Consider the following 22,637-nt stretch of genomic DNA (forward strand, 5'->3'; position numbering starts at 1 on the left):
TCCCCCTCCCATATACTAATGTGCCACAAACAGGAAGTTGATATCACCAACCATTCCCATTTAATTTAGGTGTATCCATATAAATGGCCCACCATGTATTTATCAAGGAGGGTATCTTGACCCTCTTTGTACATTTGTTGTGAATCAACGGCACAGCATGATATGGTAGAATACCCCGTACTCTCACTATTACAGCAGTCAGGGCGCCTACAATAAGGAATTTAAGAACTTCTAGTCCCACTGCCTCACAGTAAATTGTTTCTTCCCATTGCTGAGGGAGGTTATCATTACTCTAGCTATAGAGGAGGATCACTGTCACGGGCGCAGTCTGGGGGTACAAATATCACTTGAGGAGATATCGTCTTGTTCCCACATTTATTTTGCACATGGCAGTGGGATCTCCTTTCAGGCCTTAATTTTCTCCAGGCCTAGCCCAAGTTTGATAACTAGTTTTAGATTATATTAAAAATAAAATTTATATACAAACGCCGACCTGAAATGTCTGGGCTAGTTACTTGTATAGAGGCAGTTTCTAAAGTATTCTTTCTTGTAGGAAGGGGTTCTTACCAGTCTCTGGAGTTTTACCAAGGTCCTGGATTATGAGCACCATTAATTCTCTCTCCCCCCACGGTGTCCGTCTTTTTATTAGGCGTGCATAAAAGTGCCGTCGGCCACAGTTTTGTGCACTTGTGAAAAGGACACCACTGAACAGAGGCCATATGGAGTCCAGAGTAACTGTGCTGCTTTATTATAGTGAATGGATCCCTCGGGGGTTTCCTCTGAATCACGTCACTTGGAAATTTAGATGGAAACCCCGATATGAGTGCTCAGCGTAGAGTGCAGGATAAACGTGATCCAAAATGTTATGTAAATGTTATGTAAATAACATGTTCACAATAAAAGCTTCAACTCCAATTTACAAAAAAAGCCCCCACTCAGGACCGTCATCTGTTAATAATAGAGACTTTCACATTACTGGTAGCACAAAGGCTCTGGAAAAATGAAATGGCTCCTCGCCCTCCAAATGAAATCCCAACTAATTCTGCGCTTCCAAATGTCCTCCTCCCTTCTGAGCTCCAGTGTGTGTCTAAACCGCAGTTAGCGTCCACATGTTTGGCATTTCTGTAGCGATGGGAGCCTGCCTAATTTACAGCTGCATGTCTCCAGGAGCACGAGCTGGGCATAATGTACTGGTAACCACAATGTACTGGTCACTACAACATACTGGTCACTGCAACGGCAGTTTTCAATCTTCACTTAGAAACATCCACTGCTGCTTGTTTGTGGAAATCACAATGGAGTCAAAATCGTCACTACACCTGTAGATAAATTCACAAAGGGGTATAATTTCCAAAATGGGTCACTTGAGGCAGGATTCTGCTCTTCTAGCACGTAGCGGCTCTGTACATGGAATCTGCAAACTATTCCAGGAAAATCTGTGCTCCAGGAGGCAAATAGCGCTCTGTCCCTCTCGAGTCTCACCCTGTGGATAAGCAGTACTATACAACCACATATGAGGCATTTCTAAATTCAGCAGAAATTGTGGGACAAATTTTGGTGCCATTTTTACCCATTTCCCAGTGTGAAAATGTAAAATCTGGGGCTGAAACAAAATTTCCGTGTTTAAAAATGTAATTATTTTTTCTTCACTGCCCATTGGTATAAAATTGTGACCTACCTGTGGTTTCAATATGATCACTGCACCTCTAGATGAATTCATTGAGAGGTGTAGTTTGTAAAATTGAGTTACTTATGGGGTGTTCAGCTGCTCTGGCACCTCAGGGGCTCTACCAGTGTGACATGGCAGCCTCAAACCAATCCAGCAATACCTGAACTCCAATATGGCACTTCTTCCCTTCTCAGTTTTGCACTATGGTTTTCGACCTCATATGGGGTATCTGAATACTCAAGAGAAATTGCACAACACATTTTGGGGGATTTCTCCTGTTATCCTTGTGAAAATGCAAAATTTTGTGCTAAAAAACATTCTTGCGGGACCATTTTTTTATTTTTATTTTCATTTTCACTGTTTAATGTTGTAAACTTATGTGAGGGTTCAAAGTGCTCGCCACACATTTGGATAAGTTCCCTGAGGGGTCTAGTTTCCAAAATGGTGTCACTTGTGAGGGGGTTTCCACTGTTTAGGCACATCAGGGGTTCTCCAAATGCAACATGGCATCCGCTAATTATTCCAGCAAATTTTACTTTTCAAAATGTCAAATGGCGCTCATTCCCTTCCGAACCCTGCCTTGCGCCCAAACAGTGTTTTTCTCCCACATATGGGGTATCTGCTTACTCAAGAGAAATTGCACAGCACATTTTGGGGTCCATTTTTTTCCTGTTACATTTGTGAAAATAAAAAAAAATTGGTAAAGTAACTTTTTTGTGAAAAAAGTTAAATGTTCATTTTTTTTCTTCCACATTCCACAAATTCCTGTGAAGCACCTGAAGAGTTAATTAACTTCTTGAATGTGGTTTTGTGCACCTTGAGGGGTGCAGTTTTTAGACTGGTTTCACTTTTGGATATTTTCTGTCCTATAGGCCCCACAAAGTCACTTCAAATGTGATGTGATGTCCCTAAAAAAAAAAAAAAAAAAAAATGTAAAAAAAAAATGGTTTTGTAAATTTTGTAGGAAAAATGAGATATTGCTGGTCAACTTTAAACCCTTGTAACTTACTAACAACAAAAAAAAAAATTGGCTCCAAAATTGTTCTGATGTAAAGTAGACATGTGGGAAATGTTATTTATTAACTACTTTTTGTGACCTGACTGATTTAAGGGTATAAAGATGAACATTTTGAAAATTGCTAAATTTTTGCCAAATTTCCAATACTTTTTTTGTGGAAAAAGTCATATCAAATAAATTTTTACCACTACCATGAAGTACAATGTCATGAAAAAACAATCTCCGAATCACCGGGATCCGTTGAAGTGTTCCAGAGTAATTGCCTCATAAAGTGACAGTAGTCAGAATTAAAATTGGCCTGGTCAGCAAGGTGAAAACAGGCTTTGGGGTGAAGGGGTTAAATAACATCTCACAGCTGGTTCGTTAGCCACTACATCCCCCCCCCCCGATCAGCAATCAGCAGTGCTTTGGACACAACGCATTTTTGTTGCGTCCAAAATTGTTGTCCGTACGTGTGAATCCACCGCATATGATGACACTTCAATCGGTCAAAATCTGCAGCGGAGACTAGCATGTCTGCTACAGAAACTGACATGCCGCGGGTGAGTTTAGGTACGTGGCCACGGTCAGGAGCCACTACAGGTTTGATGCTGCGTGTTTATACAGCGTCAAACCCTCAGTGTCCAGATGTTGCAGTATAGTGGATGGGATCTCTAGAAATCCCATGTCTCCTATGCGTGCATCAAAGGCTGCCAATCACCCGTGGACACTGACATGCAGCACGTGTTTCAGGACCGCAGCACATGTTTCAGGACCTCAGCATGTCAAATTCTCTTGCGGAGTCTCTAGTCTCCAACAGAAATGTGACCTTTGTTCAAAAAAAAAAAGGCATGGGCTCCCGTGTCATTTTTATAACCAGCAGAGGGAAAGCCGACCTCTGGGTGCGGATATTAGTATCCGTGGCAGGGGCCATTAGCCAACGATGTTCCCTGGCTATTAATATCAGCCCACAGCTGTTTTTTAGCCTTTACTGGCTAGATTAAAGGGGGACCCCAGAAAAAAAATTGATGTGAGGTCCCCCTATAAAATCTAACCAGCAAAGGCTAAATTAGACAGCTGCGGGCTGATATTAATAGCCAGAGAAGGGGCCATGGATACTAGCCCCCTCAGCGGCTATTAATATCCCCCCTAAGCAGTCCCAGAAATGGCGCATCCATAAAATGCGCCAATCTGGTGCTTAGCCTCCACTCTTCTTCCCACTGCCCTGTAGCAGTAATGGGGTTGAGGTTCACGTCAGCCTTGTATTGGCAGCTGACGTGAAGCCCGGGTTAGTAATGGAGGGCGTCTATAAGATGCCCCATTACTAACCGCGTAGTTAAAATGATCGCCGCTTTTTCAATAAAAGACACCACCAGAATAAAGTATTTCAATAAAATAAACACTGTTCTACAATTTTTTTTTTTATTATACTCCGTCCGCGAAGCCATCGATTGTCTGAAAAAGAAAAAAAGGGAAAATAACAGCCATATCCCTCACCTGTCCGCCGTCAACAATGCAGTCCACTATTACGCCAACGATTGTCCCACGACGATCCGGGTCACTTCATCAGTGACATCAGCCATCACTGATGTCACTGCTGTAGAAGACAGCACTGTACAATGACAGGGGTGTAAAATCACCCCTATCTGCAGGAGGTCAGCTGATCAGCCCTGGTGAGCTCACCACCCTGGGAACATTCTTCCGAGGGTCAGGTGACCATCAGCTGATCAGTGACATCAGCGCAGGTCCTGGCAGCTCGGTACACTGCGGGAGCGCGCATTTTTCATTTTTCCCAAGAGTGCACAAAAATGAATTCCCTTCCCCTCTAAGACCGATTGTGGCTGGAATAGGTAGTTTGGGGGAACAGGTCAGCTCTTGGGTTGACTTATATCTTCAACCCTTAGGCTGCGTGCACACGATGCGTTTTTCATGCGTTTCAGCTGTGGGATTTCCGCGGCGGAACCGCATCAAAAACGCATGGTAATCTGCACCCCATGGTCCCCAATGGCATTCCGCAATGTCAATGCACATGCTGCGGATTTTTCCGCAGCGTTTCTGCACCGCTCATAAATCCGCAGCATGTTCATTAATTTTGCGGAAGCGCAGCGGAAGCGCCGCCATTGACTTGCATTGAGACGCATAGAATCCGTGTCTGTACATTTGTACAAGCGGATAATATGCGTTTCAATGTGCGGATGGTATCCAGTTGTGGAGGAGAGGAGACTCTCTTCCAGACCTGGGTACCATTGTACCTGTTAAAAAAAAAATAAAATAAAAAATAAAGTTTATATTCACCTGTCCGGCGTCCCCTGCAGCGCTTCTCCTTCCAGGACCTGAGATGACGTCGTGGTCATGTGACCGCAGGCTGTCTTGCGAGATGCCGGCAAGCCAGGAAGGAGCGTGACAGCTCACGCGGCGGGGCATCGGAGGTAAGTATAGCTTTATTTTTTTATTTTTACGGTCACACTATATAAATACATGCCGTTTGCATGGATTTATACAGTGTGACCTAGTTGTCAAGCACTTTCCAAGAAAAAACCTGGAAAGTGCTTGTCAGTCCGCATGCGGAAACACATGCGTTAACGCATGTGGATACGCATGTGAATCCGCATGTATTCCGCATGTACTCTGCAGGAAAAACGCATGCACTATCTGCATGCGTTTTTTCTGCCAGGGAGATGCAGAAATGCTGCAGAAATTTTCTGCATCGTGGGCACGTAGCCTTAGGCATTTTCTCACTCAGTTTTATATGTGATACTAAGCATGTTATTTCATCATTGGATCAAAAAAGGTGGTCACAATCAAGTATATGGCTTAGTTGTAACGTAGTTATTCTCTATCCAAGTATATTACGTAAACCTGTTACTTACATACTTTTGGAACATGTACATAAATATAGAGATTATCCAAATAATATACCGGAATTTATAGTCCTGGCCAGGGATTTTTTATTGGAAAATGACTCGTCTTTTAATGGTACCTATTTTCTCAAGAAACAAGGGGCCCTGGTGGGGGTGGGCTTTTCACAATCTACAGCCAATATTTACATGTTCTAGTTGGAGGAATTGTCTTTCTTCCATCTGAAATCCTTTTTCATCGCTATTTGGATGACCTTCTCCTGATATGGGAGGTAACTATGTGTGGGAACCTTGGAGTTGATGGTCAATTTTGTTGATTATTTAAATAACAATTTGAACCTTAGGTTTACCTTTAATGTGCAGGAAAAAGTGATGGATTATTTGGATATCACTCTGATGATGATCATACTAATATTTCTATTTCACCTTCAAGGAAGAATAGGACTATAAACTCTACATTACTGGCATCCTCATGTTATTCCAAACAAGTAATAAAAAATATCCCCATAGGTGAACTAATTTGCATGAAAAGAAATACAACATCTGAAATAGCATTCAAACATTAAGCAAATACAATAAAAAACAGACTGAGATCGTAGATATCCAAAGTGGATGCTTCAACGGGCGGATAGAATTGTAAATAATATTTCTAGGTCAGAGATATAAAAAAAAAAATAAGAATAAATCGAGAAATAAACGTGTATTTCAGAACTGACTTAATTTGTGACAAACTATAGTCCTCAATTTCTGACCATAAAGCGAATTATAAATACTTGCCTATGCTCTATCCAGAAGGGAAATTAAAGAAAATCCTTGCTAATCTAGTGAGGTTTTTGTCTGAAAAAGCCCCTACACTAGGAAACCTTCTCTCCCCTTGTCGATATTTGAATAAAACGGCCTCTGCTTCAGAAACTTTGCTTCATACTTCCAGCTTCTAGAAATGCGGCCACCATATCTGCAGTTGTTGCAGATATATAAAAAATACGTTTTTCATCCTCTACTACTAATAAAATATATACTATAAAAATGTTATTAATTGTATTTTTGTATGTGCAAACAATTGCAATATTCAGCATGTGGCGTGTACAACTAATTCATTAAACTCGCATTAGACGTCATTTATTGGATGCAACAAATTGACTACCAGGTGCTCAGCAGCTTCGAAGCATTTTAGTATTGAAGATGGAGGAGATACCTCTGATTGCTTTGTTACAGGGATGTAGAGAGTTAGACCTCTTAAGGGCAGGGATAGTCGAAGAAAGCTATTGCATCGGGAATCATGGTGGATTTATGAATTAAATACGAGGTTTCCAAAAGGAATTAATTTAAAATGATTTAATTTACCACTATGAATGAATTATATTTATTGCTGTATGTATGTTTTTAAAGTTTTACAATATAACTACATGGTTAGATTTTAGACTGAGATTGGATTGGATAATTTGTATCATGTGCTTGTGCAGAATATGACATAACGCCAGCTTTTGATGCATATTGATATGCTATGATTAAGGATTGCTATCCAAAACGCTTTTGCCAAATATCCCTCTAACCTTTGGTGTGGTTGTGACTATGGATTGATTTTGGACTTATTTTGAGTACCACTAATAAAGTTGATATGTTACGCTGGAATTTCTTTCTCTGCATTTGCTTTCAAGTGGCACTACTTGCTTCCGCGCTTTTGTCTCCATATGAATGAGCTGATTTTATACTTTTTTCCTTTTACAATTCAACATCAGTTAACCCCTATAAAACACCAATTACTCATTCAAATCCTCAAAATCGACTGCCCTCCTTAATGCCCATTCTGATGCCTAGAACTTGTTTGGACCAGGCTAGAGGGATCTAAGCATGATGTGAGCCATCCCTATGTATGTAACAGTGGCGTGAGATCAGTGGCCCATTATCATTTAACCCCTGAAAAACACCAGTTACTTATTCAAATCTGTGAAAATTGGCTATTTGCCCTCTTTGATGCCTGTTCTGATCCACACAACCCATTTGGGCCAGGCTGTAGTAGATGTTGGGCATCACTGTTTGTGTCTACAGTGTGAGATTAGTGGCCCAAACTCATTTAACTCTTTCAATATCGTCCTTCATTGCCCACTTTGATGCCTATTTTTGTGCAAGTTTTCTAACTGTTTTTTTGTAGCTGCCTTTAAGCATATTCACATCACGACACTTCGCTCTACATTGTATTTCATTGTTGTAATTTCTTCTTTTTGTCATTAAACCTAAAAAGAAATTGCTGAATAAGAAACTGTCTTCAGCATCGTTGGTATTGCATCCTATGTATGTTTAAGTCATGTGATACCATATTGTGATCAGCCAGTATTAGTCACGATCAATTACCAATTATGGTACATATTCATATATTTTTGAAATATGGGACTAATATACTCTAGCAATAGAGCATGATTTCAAGATGAAATGGCGCTGCACATTTGATGCTCTCCTTACTTTGCCATGTGATTTCATGTGTTAATAAAAACCATGTCTTTTCATGGTGTATAGTCTCCATGATAACGTAACATGGGAGGGACCTGCGAGAGGAATCGGAAGGAGCGGCTCAATGGTCCTCAGATATAAAATGGCTGTGTACTGCATGTATGTTAGCCATATCTGCCATTTTGCTTATGCTTGAAAAAGGCTTCCTGCTGGTCGGATCGTTGCTTTTGTGATTCATTTTGGATAAATAAAGGAATTGAATCACTTCTGGTGCCTTGGAAACAGTTTTTGTTTCTGAATTTGCAGCTAACTTGTGGAAGTTGCCCCAAGGATGCACGGAGTCTGTGTCGTGGTGGAAAGACAATTATCATTATGGGAACTGAAGAAACATTTAAGTTTTCTCCACTAAAATGTTTTGGTCTCAGATTTTACATTTTTCTAGACGTATGTAAAAGTGGCCCTATAATTTGTTACACAATTTCTCCTGAATGTAACAATATCCAAAATGAAATGCGGCTGGACAGTATTATTTGGCAACATGACAGCTTTCGGGAGAGAAAATTTTACTTTTTTAGAGAACAGATTGTCCTAGAATAGTTTACTCGATATGCAGGGCAGAAGAGCAGAAATCCCCCATAAGGTGACTTCTTAATTAAATTTACACCCCCTTTGGGATTTCATCTATGGGTGTTGTGACTATTTTGTTTCCATGGGTGTTTCCAGAAACCAGTACACAGTGGATGTTTCAAAGTGAAAATTGCAACTGTGACAGTTTAGTGCCCGTACATTGTGCCCAGGTTGTGCTTCTGGAGACATGCACCCGGTAAATTAGACGGGCTCTTATCTAGGGGCGTACATAGAAATCATGGAGCCCCATAACAGAAGTTCTAACCCCCCCCCCCCAGAGAAAAAAAAACAAATTAAATAATTGTTGCGGTCACCTAAGAGCAGATTTCACAACTTTCCATCCTTTGCATAATAAGTTTCCTCCTGCTGAAGTCCTAGATCCCTCTTATTGCCCCCATAAAAAGTGTGATGCCAACAGAAGTTCTTCCCCAAACAGTGATACCCCCATGGTAAATTCCTCCACATGCACAATATAATGACCCTACTGTACCCAATCTCCACTCCCAAAGCAAAGTATGGTGACCACAACACAGTAAGATGGCCCCCACACAAACCTTCACCAACTTTTCATCCTAAATCCCCATCTATTTGATGCCATAATCGAAATGATTTTCTAATAGACTTGAATTAAAAATTAAAGCACCACTCCAGCGTGTTTTTTTTACCACTGTTGGAGTGATTCTTTAAACCCAAGGCCACCGTCCCCTATCTTATATTCCTCTTCCCGCATCTTCCCCGTTTTTTCTGGTCCCACATCGCCATCTTGTGAGCTCTGCTTTTGATGGTTGGAAGTCAGAAGCTACGTCACAGCCTCTCATTCTAGAGTAAGACTGAGGCCAGGGCAAGGCTCCCATAGACTTACATTGAGTAGTGACCTCCGGCTCCACCAGCAAACACTGGCGCAGTTGGCAGGCCACAAACTGCTGGAAATGGACGGGAGCAGTGTGTGAAAACAAGATGAAGATGCCGGAGGGTGGGTATATGACTGGGGCAGGGGTGTGAGGTTTAAAGCGCCACTCCAGAGGTGAAATAAAAAAAACTGCAGGAGTGGAGCTTTAACTACACTATCTAACAGCCTTTCTCTTTTTCTACTTCCTTTTGATGACTGTTCATTTAAGAATCCCATTGCCTACTGCAATACTCACAGGAAGCATCATCAGATTAAAAATGGGAATCCCTCCCACCTTTACCCTAGTGAACAATAAAGTGTTCAAAAAATACAATCACATTTGGTATCAACGTGTCCACATAAGTACGATCTATAAAAACTACAAGGGCTCGCTCACACGAACGAATAAATCAGACAAGTGCAATCCGATAAAAAAATAAGATTGTACTCTGGCAGTGTAATACTGTGGAGTAGCGCACATCTGTGCTTATTTTTTCACGCCGATTCGGCATGCGAAAACAGTGGTGGGGAGAATCTGATCACACGCACCCATTCAAATGTATGGGTGCGTGTGAAACGTTGCACTGCGCTCAGATGTCACCTGAGTGCAGTGCGATTCCCGCGGACACCGGCAATGTAGGATATGGAGAAATTACTTTGTCCATCTCCTCTGCAGCTGTGCTGCGATTCGGTCATGCGAGAGGATTGGAGCACAGAGCACGGACTCGAAGGAGAGCTGGAGCCGAGTGTCATTAGCATATTGCATCCGATGCTCTTCGCTCGTGCGTCTCTGGCCTAAAAGATGGGGGGGAAAAAATTATTGAATGGCAGAATCGTGGGTATTTGGTCACCACAATTCTACAAAAAAATGCATTAAGAAGCAATCAAAGCATCGTATGTGTACCTAAAATAGTATACATTAAAAAAAAAGATAAAATCCCTCACACAGCTCCGTCCACTTAAACTGAAAGAAGATGTTCTGGGTTTTGGAAAAATGCAACTCAAGTAATATTTTTTTTTTATGAATTTCCTTAATTTTTTTTTCCAACTCAAAAAAATAAAAATTTAGTACCATTGTGAGCGTATGCACCTGAACAATCATATTTCCAGGTCATTTTTACTGCAGAATGAATGGTGGAAAAACAAAATCCCGAAAACCACTGTGGAAGTCATTCATTTTTATTTATTTATTTATTTTTTAAATTACACATTTTCTAGTAAACTGTATAAAGCCAATGGTGTCGATCACAAGTTTTGCTGGTCCCACAAAAAAAGAAACAAGCGAACACACACTGCTTTATCAGCGGGAAAAGAAAGTTACAGCTCTTGAAAGAAGGGGAAATAATAACATGGCGTGATTGCACACTGCGTAAGGGGTAAAAGCTCTGCTGTCAGGTAAAGCAGTGTGTGACACTCAGTGCGGACTTATTATACTCGGTTATTATAGACATACTAAATCTCTCCACAGCTCTTCAGTGTTAGTCACCCACTGTACACAGCAGCAACAGAAATTACTAGGAGGCAGAAATCCTCCATTTATTATTACCCTAAGCCGCAGCCTCATCATCCTGCTGCACATTACCTCCTGTCATGTCTGACTCTGAAGTGTAACACTGCTGTCAGTGACTCCGGTCACCTGTACTTTATATATCATAAAGTAATTTCAGAAAACTGATTATGATCATGTGTGCAGTAAGCAGCCAGTCAGTGTAAGCGTTCATTTGGGAGGAGCCCAGTCACAGGTATTGCCAATCATCCCACATTTGCAGCCAGGGAACAATTTTGGCTAATGGCCCCTTCCCCAGCTACTAATATCCGCTCCCAGCGGTCGGTTTTCCCTCTGCTGGTTATGAAAATGACGCGGGAGCCCACACCACTTTTAGTTATTTTTTTAGCCTATGTACCCACGATTCGGACGTAGCAGTGCTTTGGACGTAGCATATTTTTGCTGTATCCGAAGCACTGCGTTCTATTGCACGCAAGTAAATCCACATGTGTTCACTGAGCCATGCGAATTTACCGCATTCAATACTTTCTAGTGGTCAAATTTCTGTTGCAGAGACTAGCGACTCCGCAAGAAAACTTGACATGCTGCGGTCCTGAAAGACACGCCGCATGTCAGTGTCCATGGGTGATCTGCAGCCTCAGATGCTCGCATAGTGGACAAGGGATTTCTAGAATTACCATCCACTATGCTGTAACCACTGGACGCTGCGGGTTTGATACTGCATAAATACGCAGCTGCTCCTGATCGTGGCCACGGACCCAAACTCACCTGCGGCATGTCAATTTCTGTAGCGGAGACACTAGTACAGATTTTGACTGATTTGAAGTGTCATGCGGTGGATCTGCAAGTATTGACAACAAAAGTGTGGCATTAGAACACCGCGTTTTGGACGCAGCAAAAATATGCTGCATCCAAAGCGCTACTGGAGTGATGATCGGAGGGGACGTAGCGGCTAAGGAAACAGCTGTGCTGTGAGCTGTTAATAGCTAGGGAGCAGATTTGTGTAATGGCACCTCCTTAGGCTAAAGATAGCAGCTCTCAGCTGCCCCAGAAATGACTTGAGTAGAAATGCTAATGAGATTGGGTTTATTGGATTTGCTGACACCTAGCGCTTTAGTTTGGTGATGACAAGGTGTCAATCAAATCCTTTTCATTACTAAACTTAAAGTAAAGAGTTAAATAAACACAGTGTTTGAAATACAGCAGACATTCTTTAATCATTTAAATTAACCAATATACTCACCAAGGTCTGACTGTAATCCAAGGGTTGAAGCATTGTCACACTTTTCTTTTTTCAAAGAACTTGATTTAACCCTGAAAAGCATTCATTGATGGTCAAAATTGTGGCAAAATGCACGTTTTTTTTCTGTAGCGTTTTTCCTGCCAAGAGATGCAGAAACGCTGCAGAAATTTCTGCATTCAAATCCTGAACGTGCGCACATAGCCTAAAAATAAAAAAAACTATATAAATTTGGAATAGTAATCATGGTGATGCAGAATAGTTAATATGTGCATTTTTTTAATATCAAAAACGGCCAAATTGTTTATCTTCCACCCCCTCCCCCCACCCATGACAGGTAGGAAGTAGGTATGTTATGTTCTAGGTTGTATGTGCCACAAAATAGTGCTGCTGCAAAAAGACAAGCCCTTATACAGTTAAGTCTACAAAAAAGTTATGACTTCTGAAATTTTCTATTTTTTTTCTTTTGAGGCCATATAATAAAGAGCAGTGTACATCTTAGTTGGGGGATGAACCACCCCTTTTTATGACTGTGCAACCAAAGTGATAGTCCAGAATTCCTATGTCTGGAGAAGGAATCTGTTACATTTGATTATGTTTATGCAAGACTACTTACAAAACAGATGATTTTTTGGGGGGCATTTTCCCGACCTAACATGGTATATTGGGTACTTATTTCTACAAGCCACCACCAATGACATTGTGTCATCACTTAGTGAATTAATTATCACATGTTATGCACCTTTATGTTCCTCATCTTTTTATAACATAATCATCCCATATGGGGTGCATATCATGTTAGGATATGTTCTCAATCATTAAAGGGGTTATCAGGGACTTTTATATGTTATGGGGCTAAGAACCCACAGGCAGGTAGTTGATTACTAGCTTCAAGGAGCCAACTGTCATTCAGCATGACGTATGCAGTAACCTCAACGTCTCGTCGACAGCGGAGCCGAAGATAAGATGCTGCTCTGTTGACGTGACGTCAGTGGAAACCGCAGAGTTGCCTGCAGGACCGGTCCATGACCTCTTTGAACGGGTTACACATGCCCAAAAATAACTTTGATAACTCATTTTAGATAATTAACCTATTTATACACCCCACAATCAACGTACCATGATGCTAGTTGAAATTTCAGCCCTTAAGACTTTTTTTTTCTATGCTATCTCGCCATAATGAATATATGCTCTTGGGATCTCCAATGTCTAATTTAGATTATGTACATGTACAAGCACACACTTTGTACACTGATTCAAGTCATTGATGTTTTTCCTTTTCAGGTTGGAAGCTTAGTCCAGTAATGGGAGCGGTGTATGGACCTGAATTATATGCCGGTAAATCTCTGCTTCTATTCGCATCAAAGTGCAAAACCAGAAGACCATGCTTAAGTTTTGTTTAAAAAATGTTTTATCCCCTTTCTAATAAACGTGTGATCACTGAGGGGCCTGCCACCTCACTTGTATGAATAAAAGGGTAGCATGCATGTATGGACTGACTATTTGGGGATCCTCTTAAATTTAATCAGTGGGGGTCTTCAGTTAATGGACTATTAACAATCTGCCTGTGGTTGGGTGTAAAATGTTTATGTAATGTTTAAATGGCAGACTTTTATAGGAATGTCTATCTAGTAAAGTTATACTTCACCAGCTCTCAAAACCGATAAGCTTATAAAGATCGTTTATCTATAATGGCCCTCAAATGGTGTTTGACAAAATTTACAAGGGTTGTCAGTGACTGAAGACTGCCAAATCGTGACTGTGTGCGGTGGGCACACTCACCATCACTCTTCCCCGGTATTCCAAGTGCGAGCGGGCTGCATTTACATGATTTGCATATTTGAGGACATGTGCAGAATAGACTCAACCAGCTTCTAGTAAGAGAAGCAGTCTGAGTCTAATCATCATGTGACCCCAAGTATGCAAATTGCGTAACTGCAATCATGTGACTGCCCACTTGCACAGGGAATGCTGGGAAACTGGCAACCTGTACTCTGCAGTTTAATGATCCTGCAGTCGAATGGTGACCGTAGTTTTTTTTTTTTTATCCTATGTGACTTGAAGTGCAAGTGAAGAATATGTACAGACCAAATTCTAGTAGAATAAGACCCCATGCGATTGTGACTGTACGTTCAGAAATGCTCAATTAATGTTAATTCAGTGTTTGCAACACACACCAAATTATTTTGTAAACCATTAATATGCACAAATACGGCAAAAGGTACAAGCGGTCACCTATATATAATGAAATACTGTGACGTACTGCGTGCTCAGCCAGGGTATGTATAGAACTTCTAGATTTAGGCGTCTTCATAATCTCACAAAAGGTCAATGTGTAGAGGTTTTTTTTCCCTTCTCCTTTTGTAAGGTTTGTAGCAAGTGATTATTTAGGGTGTCATTTTGTTTTTCTATTTTTTTTTTTTCTGTTCCTCTGGAACTTTTCCACGTGCTAATGTAAACCTAAGAGTATGGCCTTTTTATTTTTGGAGTTTTTACAAAGCATGCTACTTTTGTTTTGTGGTAACATGGAAATTTTGCTCTAAAACCAACAAAATTTGGCAGCAAACCTATGGGCCTATGTGTAAAGACTCTGCTTAGGATGCAGTATGTAGCTATAAATCAAATAATGTCTACATAAAAATAACTGCCTGCACCAGAAGTTTTACGTCTGTCTTGCAATCCTCACTATTTAAAAAAATTAAATAAATAAATAAATTGTATGATTTATATTCTGAATTTGTGTAGAAGTATATTTGATGTTGCTTATGGTGTATGCAGTTATTTTTTGTAGCCTTTATTGATTTTTTTCTCTCATAACAAAGATCTGATCTTTATGTGTGATTTGAATAAAAATCTAAATTTATTTAGAATTCAAGCTACAATTAAAGGAAATTTGTCAGCAAGTTTTTGCTACGTAATCTGTAGACTGAGATCGGTGTTTTAACCCCTGCCTCATGCAGTGATGCCTCTTAATGAGCTCAGTCCTATTTACTTGCAGTGATTGTTTTGGCAGCAGGAGCTTATTGCTGGGACACAGCAGCCTGCTGGTCAGACTCCGCCCCCTTCTGTAACAAGCAGCTTACGGTCTATAGACAATGTTTATACAGAGCCTGGTGTGGACAGGAAAAGCTTTCTCAGCTCTGCTGCATTGCTAAATCTAAAAACTGTCAGAACGGTTAACTAAACTAAGTGATACATCGTTGGATCCAGGGTCTCTTTGCCTTACTGCAATTTTTGGGAGACAGACTGAACAACTCAAGTCAAGAATTGTTTCATTTTTTTTTTTATTCCATTCCTTGTGCAGTATAAGTGTTGCTTTAACGTTCGATTACAGCAACACTAGATTTATATAGTTTTCTTTTTTATGATTGGCTACTGTCTCACACTACATACTGCTTTTTATTCAAACTTTTTGCATTACCCTATTTTGAGCTATCATTTTTCGATTTTTGCTGACAATTATGTAAGGGCTTTGTTTTTAAGTTGATTTTTTTTTTTTTTATTGGTACAGTTTTCGGGTACTTTGCTTTCTATTCCAATTTTTGGGAGTGATAAATCAGTTTTATTCCTGGGGTCAGTACGATTACAGCAATACTACATTTATATTATATTTTTCTGCTTTTACGCTATGTGCACACTTAGCGTTAATGTTTTGCGCCGCAGAAACACAGCGAAAACGCTATGAAATCCGCCTTCCAGGTATTGCAATGCTAATCCTGATGTGCTGTGCACATGATGCGGAAATTTCCGCTCAAGATTACCATTGTGGAAAAAAACACAGCGTGTCCATTGTGTGCGCGTTTCCACTGTGAATTCGCGCCCATTGGCTTGAATTGAACCGCAGCAAATCTCAACGGTCTAGCCTTCGTAATAACTTTTTAAATAATACTAGCCGGACGCCTCTTTCTGACATGCACTGTGAGCTGTGAGTTCTTGTATAGACAGGTGTGTGCCTTTCCAAATCAAGTCCCATCAGTTTAATTAAACGCAGCTGGACTCCAATGAAGGAGGAGAACCATCTCAAGGAGGATCACAAGGAAATGGACAGCATGTGACTTAAATATGAGTGTCTGGTCAAAGGGTCTGAATACTTATGACTGTGATATTTCAGTTTTTCTTTTTTAATTTGCAAAATTTCTACATTTGTTTTTTTTTTTCAGTCAAGATGGGGTGCTTTAATGATAAAAAAAAAATGAACTTTTTAATTTACCAAATGGCTGCAATGAAACCGTGAAAAATGTAAAAAGGTCTGAATACTTTCCGTACCCACTGTACCTAGGAATCAAACTCATAAACTAATTTTTCACTCTGAAAAACTTTCCCCCACTCAGCAAATTAATACGCTCCTTATTGATGAGACTAATGTTGCTTCTTAACCTAATTGGACACATTTCAGCAATAAAAAGCTACCATTCTCCCAAAATTGTTTTACCTATTTGAGGCCTTGCCTACACCTGTCCCCCCCCCCACCCCCCTCAGATTTCCGAGCCCTTCAGGAAGCCACCTTTAAAATTCACAGGAAATTGAGGAAATCTCAATCGTATCAAAAAGTCAATACTGTTGGCTAATAAAAGTATGCGAGTTCTAACAGCACCCCACTTTGTTCACTATTACTGGGCATCGTGTAAGGATATGGACATGCTTCCCACGTTTCCCCCATAAAGAAACAAGTGTGTTGTTGAAGTGTGTGTAATGTGAAATGTCATGTAAAATGTCATAAGTGTTAATGACATAACACAGGCAAAACTCATCAGAATTCACAATACAGTTCACATTACATAAATGTAATCAACTATAGTAATAGGAGTTAATGTTTGGGACTTGCTCACTGTGGGAAGGGGTAATGTAAGGGAAAGTAATGCCTTCCTGCTAGGTAGTCAGATGGAGTCTGGAGTGCAAGGTGAGCAGTGCCGTATTGGAGGGCAATCATAAATGATGGTGAGATTCTGAATATAAGTGACTAGGAGAGAGAGACAGACCTTCCGGAGATGGGTCCTAGGAGAGGATGCCTAACCACGAGACCTTGAGCTTGTAACGCTAAAGGGTGGTGAGGTAGGGAGAAACTGCAAACATATAGGTCCCTTTAGTTTATTAAAAGGAAGAATGCTGTGTGTAAAATGCTTTATGTTGCAAAGGAAACATTCATAAGACATTGTACACGCTATCCCTTGTGTATAACCCTTACCAAGTTGCTGTTTAGTAAAGAGTTTATTTTTGAATAGTGGTCTCCTTCATTGAATTGTAAAACATCTGGTCCTGGCAAACCAGCAACATGGGTTACATGCAGCCTACACAAACGTAATTCCCTCACTGCACAAGTCCACACACCCAGCCAGATTCTCCACCTCCATGTAATGTGCCTGGGGTGTTTCAGACGAGTGCCTCGCCCGTGGCTACGGCCCCACGCCACTCGTAGTCGGCAGGATTGAGTCTTGCAGCTGAAAGAACAACACCGTGTAGAGAAGATTCAAGTTATATGCAAGATTGTGACAGATATGCATTCTAAGATGGCGCTGAACAAGGACTGCAAAATGGTGGTGAGTGGCACGAAAGTACCCGCCCATCGTGGGCGTAAAAAGAGCAAAAGGGTGCAAAGTGCTGTCTAGCCATTCAGACTGTACGCCTACAGAGGGGGGTGTTAGAATTGAGAGCGCATTGCTGCAGAGTGAAATAAAGGTAAAAGATCTGGCCAGTAAGGTGTGGCTCGAGGAAACTGGCAGAGACCATCTAGAAATGGGATGGTGAGTCAGGGAGAACTCCACCCAGTGAAAGGCGGGGCCATGACTGGCCTCAGGAGGCATTAGAGATGGCGCCATTTGTGGGTTGTAAGTTGGAGAGAGAGAGCAGTGGTGTGAAATAATGGAGTGGCATATTCTGTTGGTGTGGAGTGCATCTTCCAAGGAGAAAGGTGGCTGAGGACTTTTGCTCCAGCTGATGGTGGACATCTCTCGCCACTCGGGGGAAGTGGATTTTGGGGTTGGTCCAGGCAAGAAGGAAAGGGACCAGTGTGTTCGGGCCCAGCTGGACAGCCCCGATGTAAAAGAACTTGCCCAACAGATGACCCGCTGTGATGCGTTATGACCACGGACAGGGTTATTGGTTTGTAATAGAGGGGAGAACCGGACAGAAGGTCTATGTCAATGCCTACTCCCTCCGGCGGGGACTTAGCCTACAAGAGGATGAAACGTGTCCAATTCCTGAAGGACTGACTACAGGGCTGGTTTGCAGTTGCAGTTTCCAGGATTGGAGGAGAGCGGAGAGCCAGCGGCCATCCAGCCCCACCTGGAGGTGGCAGCACCAAGGGTAGTCATACCACCGAGGGCCAGAGCAAGGAACACCAGTGGAGAGACTGCCTCGAGTTTCTGTGAAAGTTCAGCAGAAGGCAGTCACTGGACTGCTGGAGGTAAGCGGCCAATCCGTCTATAGTATAAATGGCCCAGGAAGTTCATTCTGCTGTCTACGTGAGGAGGATAGAGGCCAAAGAGACCAGGCTCTGCGTGCTGCTGGTTGGCAACCTGTGGCAAGTAAGGAGACAGTTGAGTGGGCCATGTTGGCTCGCTGCACGTGTGATGAAAGCCCAGAGCTCCAATGGGTCCATGACCCATTTATTCGGGACTTCTCCATGCTAACAGCTGTAGACGGCCAAAATTGTTTCCCCCCTTCCCAGTTTGTTGCGCGTTCCCCTGCTGGATTACAGAGACCCTGCAACTGCTGGAGGGTCCGATGCGCTCAGTCCAGGATTAAACCCTAACCAGTCAGGGGGAATGCCTCTAAGGCAGGGGTGGGCAATTTAACTTTCCTGATGGAAACACAAGAGACTGTGACAGTTGTGGAGGGCTGAACCAATAGGCTGAAATTAATTTTGCTCAATATTAATATCAATATACTAATTAGTTTTTTTTTTTTAATAGTTCTATCACATATTCACCTTGCTCCCATTCTTCCGGCGTGTGCCTCTGCTCTTCACTGTCGGCGACTACCAATGCAGTCAGCGGCTCAGCGCGGTCCGGATGGAGACAGCGGGCACGGTGTGGTCCGTGGGCTACTGTTTCTTACCTTCGGCTGTCTGTCCGTGGGCCGGCCTGGAACAGCCAAAGGGCCGGATGTGGCCCGTGGGACGCACTTTGCCCAGGTCTGCTCTAAGGGATTGTGCCTGTCTTGTGGGCAGAGGTAAAGAAAAGGACTGTTTCTACCATCAGATGGACTGATAAGGGACCAATGGATGGTCATTGTCACAGTGACCAATGTTTGGGGGAGGGGTGATGTTCCAGCCAGGTTGAAGTTGTGCCCGCGGTGAAAAGGGCTGCGCTTACATGGATGGACTTTGTTGTTGGCTTAAGGGCAATTGTTTTATAACGTTAAACTAATCCGATGGACTGATGTTGGGTTAGCACAACAGTAACCTAGACTCAGAGGGACACAAGTTCACGGTCCCAACTGAGAGGACTGGCTAATAGAGTGAAAAGAGACGTCCTGTAACATAATGTGAAGGAGGGTGTTCTAAAAGAATTTAAACGTTCATTCCGGTCAAAACCAAAGTAACGTGCAGAAGGATGTACTGGCGTCAGAACATGTTGATGTTTTATAGGTTCTGGATGGTCGAGGACGACCCTCATTAAAGGGGGGAATGTAATGATATGGAGATGCTGCCCACATTTCCACCTTGAAGTGCATGTAATGTTGTGTTAAATGTAATGTGTTAAAGGGGTTGTCCACTACTTTATATGATCCCCCAATGTATTCCCCCAGGGCCCATAAGTGTTTCTCTAAATACCTTGTGGTGCCTTTTCTGCCTGTGAGCGACGCCATCACTGGCCGCTCACAGGCATCACGTGACCCCTGGCTGCAGCCGGCTCTGACGTCATAAGTCCAGGATGCAGCCGAGGGTCCCTCTTTCGCGTTCCACTGGTGGCTGCTGGGTTGTGGGCGGGGTTACCCAACACGTCACACCCAGCATCCACCGCGCTCTCCTCATTCACTGGGAAAACGCGCGGCGAATGCTGAGTGTGATGTATGGGGTAACCCTGCCCACAGCCCAGCGTCCACCGCAGGGAGCGCGTCACTGATGTTACACATCACTTGACGTCACATCATTGACTGGTCATGTGATGTCTCTGAGCAGCCAGTGATAGCGCCGCTCAGAGGCAGAAAAGGTACTGTTGTATCCCCCCTGGGCCCAGATTGGGGGGGCTTATATTAAGTAGTGGACAACTTCTTTAATGACATGTGAACTGTATTGCGAATTGCAGGCACTTTGACTGCAGACTTCAGAGTCCTTAGTGTGTATTGTGCCCACTCATTTCTCCAGTATCGGCAGTGCCGGCAGCGAGAGCGGGCAGCCACGTGACAACAAGCATGTTTGCATACTTCCTGACACATTGCAACTAAATGTTCTCAGCTAATCTCAATTCTAAATTCATATCTAGTCCACACATGAGAGGATCTATTAAAATTGCATACTTGTGGTCATGTGATCTCCTGCTTTCTTTGGCAATATCTGTAAATCCTGCGTGCGCACCCCATGCTGTAAGGATTCAAGTCTGCAATCAGACTTATCCAAAGGACATACTACCCTTTCTGTCACATCATATTGGACATGCATAGCATTAATCCATGAATTGTTTTTAATAGATAAATAAAATGGGTCACTGATGACCCACTGCCGTCATAAGTTGTACCATTGCTATGGACATTACATTAATTGTGTACTCTTCTAAATATCAAGGGCCAGTAGTGTAGCAATTGAGCAGGTAAGATGAGTATTTTCTAGATTTTTCTTTTTTCTTTTTTAATACAGTTCTTGAAAAGTGAACACAATCTTGGGCTACATTTCCACAATGAGATTTTAATGAGTCTTATTTTTTTGCAGCATTTCTTAAGTAAATTTAATTATTTATTTTTTATGTGTATTTTACATGCATTTTTCTCGTTTTTGACACCAGTTTCTCTTTGGGATGTCATGTTTTAAATAAAGCTGCTTTGTTTTTGTTACTTCCTTGTACACTGCTCAAAATAAAAATAAAGGGAACCCTAAAATACCACATCCTAGATATCACTGAATTAAATATTCCAGTTGCAAATCTTTATTCATTATATAGTGGAATGCGTTGAGAACAATAAAACATAAAAATGATCAATGTAAATCAAAATGAATAATCTATGGAAGTCTGGATTAGGAATGATACTCAAAATCAAAGTGGAAAATCAAATTACAGGCTGATCCAACTCCAGTGGAATTGCCTCAAGACAAGGAAATGATGCTCTGTAGTGTGTGGCCTCCACATGCTTGTATGATCTCTCTACAATACTTGGGCATGCTCCCGGTGAGGTGGATGTTCTCCTGAGGGATCTCCTCCCAGACCTGGACTAAAGCATCAATCAACTCTTGGACTGTCTGTGGTGCAACGTGGTGTTGGTGGATGGAACGAGACATGTCACAGATGTTCTCGATTGGGTTCAGGTTTGGGGAATGGGCAGGCCACTCCAAAGCATCAATGCCTTCATAATATAGGAACTTCTGACACACTTCAGCTACATGTGGCCTAGCATGGTCATGCTTCAGAAGGAACCCAGGGCCCACTGCACCTGCATATGGTCTCATAATGGGTCTGAGGATCTCATCCTGGTACCAATGGCAGTCAGGGTACATCTGGCTAACACAGGGAGGGCTGTGCGGCCCTCCAAAGAAATGCCTCCCCACACCATTACTGACCCACTGCCAAACTGTTCATGCTGAAGAATGTTGCAGGCAGCAGAACGGTCTCCATGGTGTCTCCAGACTCTGTCGCGTGTGCTCAGTCTGAACCTGCTCTCATCCTTGAAGAGCACAGGATGCCAATGTCTAATCTACCAATTTTGGAATTCTCTGGCAAATGCCAGTCACCCTGCACGTTGTTGGGCTGTAAGCACAACTCCCACTTGTGGACATCTGGCCCTCATACCAAACTCAGTCTATTTCTGACATTTTGCGCAGACACATGGATGTTAGTGGCCTGTTGGAGATAATTTTGCAAGACTCTGGTATTGTTCTTCCTTGCACAAAGGAGGATGTAGCAATCCTCCTGCTGGGTTTGTTTCCCTCCTCTGACCCCCTTCATGTCTCCTAGTGTACTGGCCTGTCTCCTGGTATCTGCTCCATGCTCTGGACACTGAGCTGACAGACACGGCTACCCTTCTTGCCACAGCTCGCATTGATATGCCATCCTGGATGAGCTGCACTACCTGAGCAACTTCTGTGGGTTGTACTGTAGACACCGCCTCATGCGACTGTACCTCTAGGGGTGAGAGCAAAGATAAAATGCAAAAGTGACCAAAACAGCCAAAAAGGATGAGAATAGAGAAATGGTCTGTGGTCACCACCTGCAGAACCACTCCTTTTATAGGGGGTGTCTTGCTAATTTCC

The 22,637-nt window shown here is 42.2% G+C and overlaps 1 protein-coding gene across 13 annotated transcripts in view; it reads left to right on the forward strand.

Moving 5' to 3' along the window:
* Positions 1-22,637, forward strand: part of RBFOX2 (RNA binding fox-1 homolog 2) — a 431,053-nt gene that overhangs the window by 262,148 nt on the left and 146,268 nt on the right. For all 13 annotated transcript variants that reach the window (XM_073644115.1, XM_073644117.1, XM_073644109.1 and 10 more), the window contains one exon: positions 13,520-13,573. In XM_073644115.1, coding sequence (XP_073500216.1) covers positions 13,520-13,573 — 54 coding nt within the window. The remainder of the gene's footprint in view (positions 1-13,519; positions 13,574-22,637) is intronic.

Source organism: Phyllobates terribilis, unplaced genomic scaffold (assembly GCF_046119375.1).
Source record: "Phyllobates terribilis strain yellow unplaced genomic scaffold, ASM4611937v1 Scaffold_8__6_contigs__length_399053987, whole genome shotgun sequence".
Classification (NCBI taxonomy): Eukaryota; Metazoa; Chordata; class Amphibia; order Anura; family Dendrobatidae; genus Phyllobates; species Phyllobates terribilis.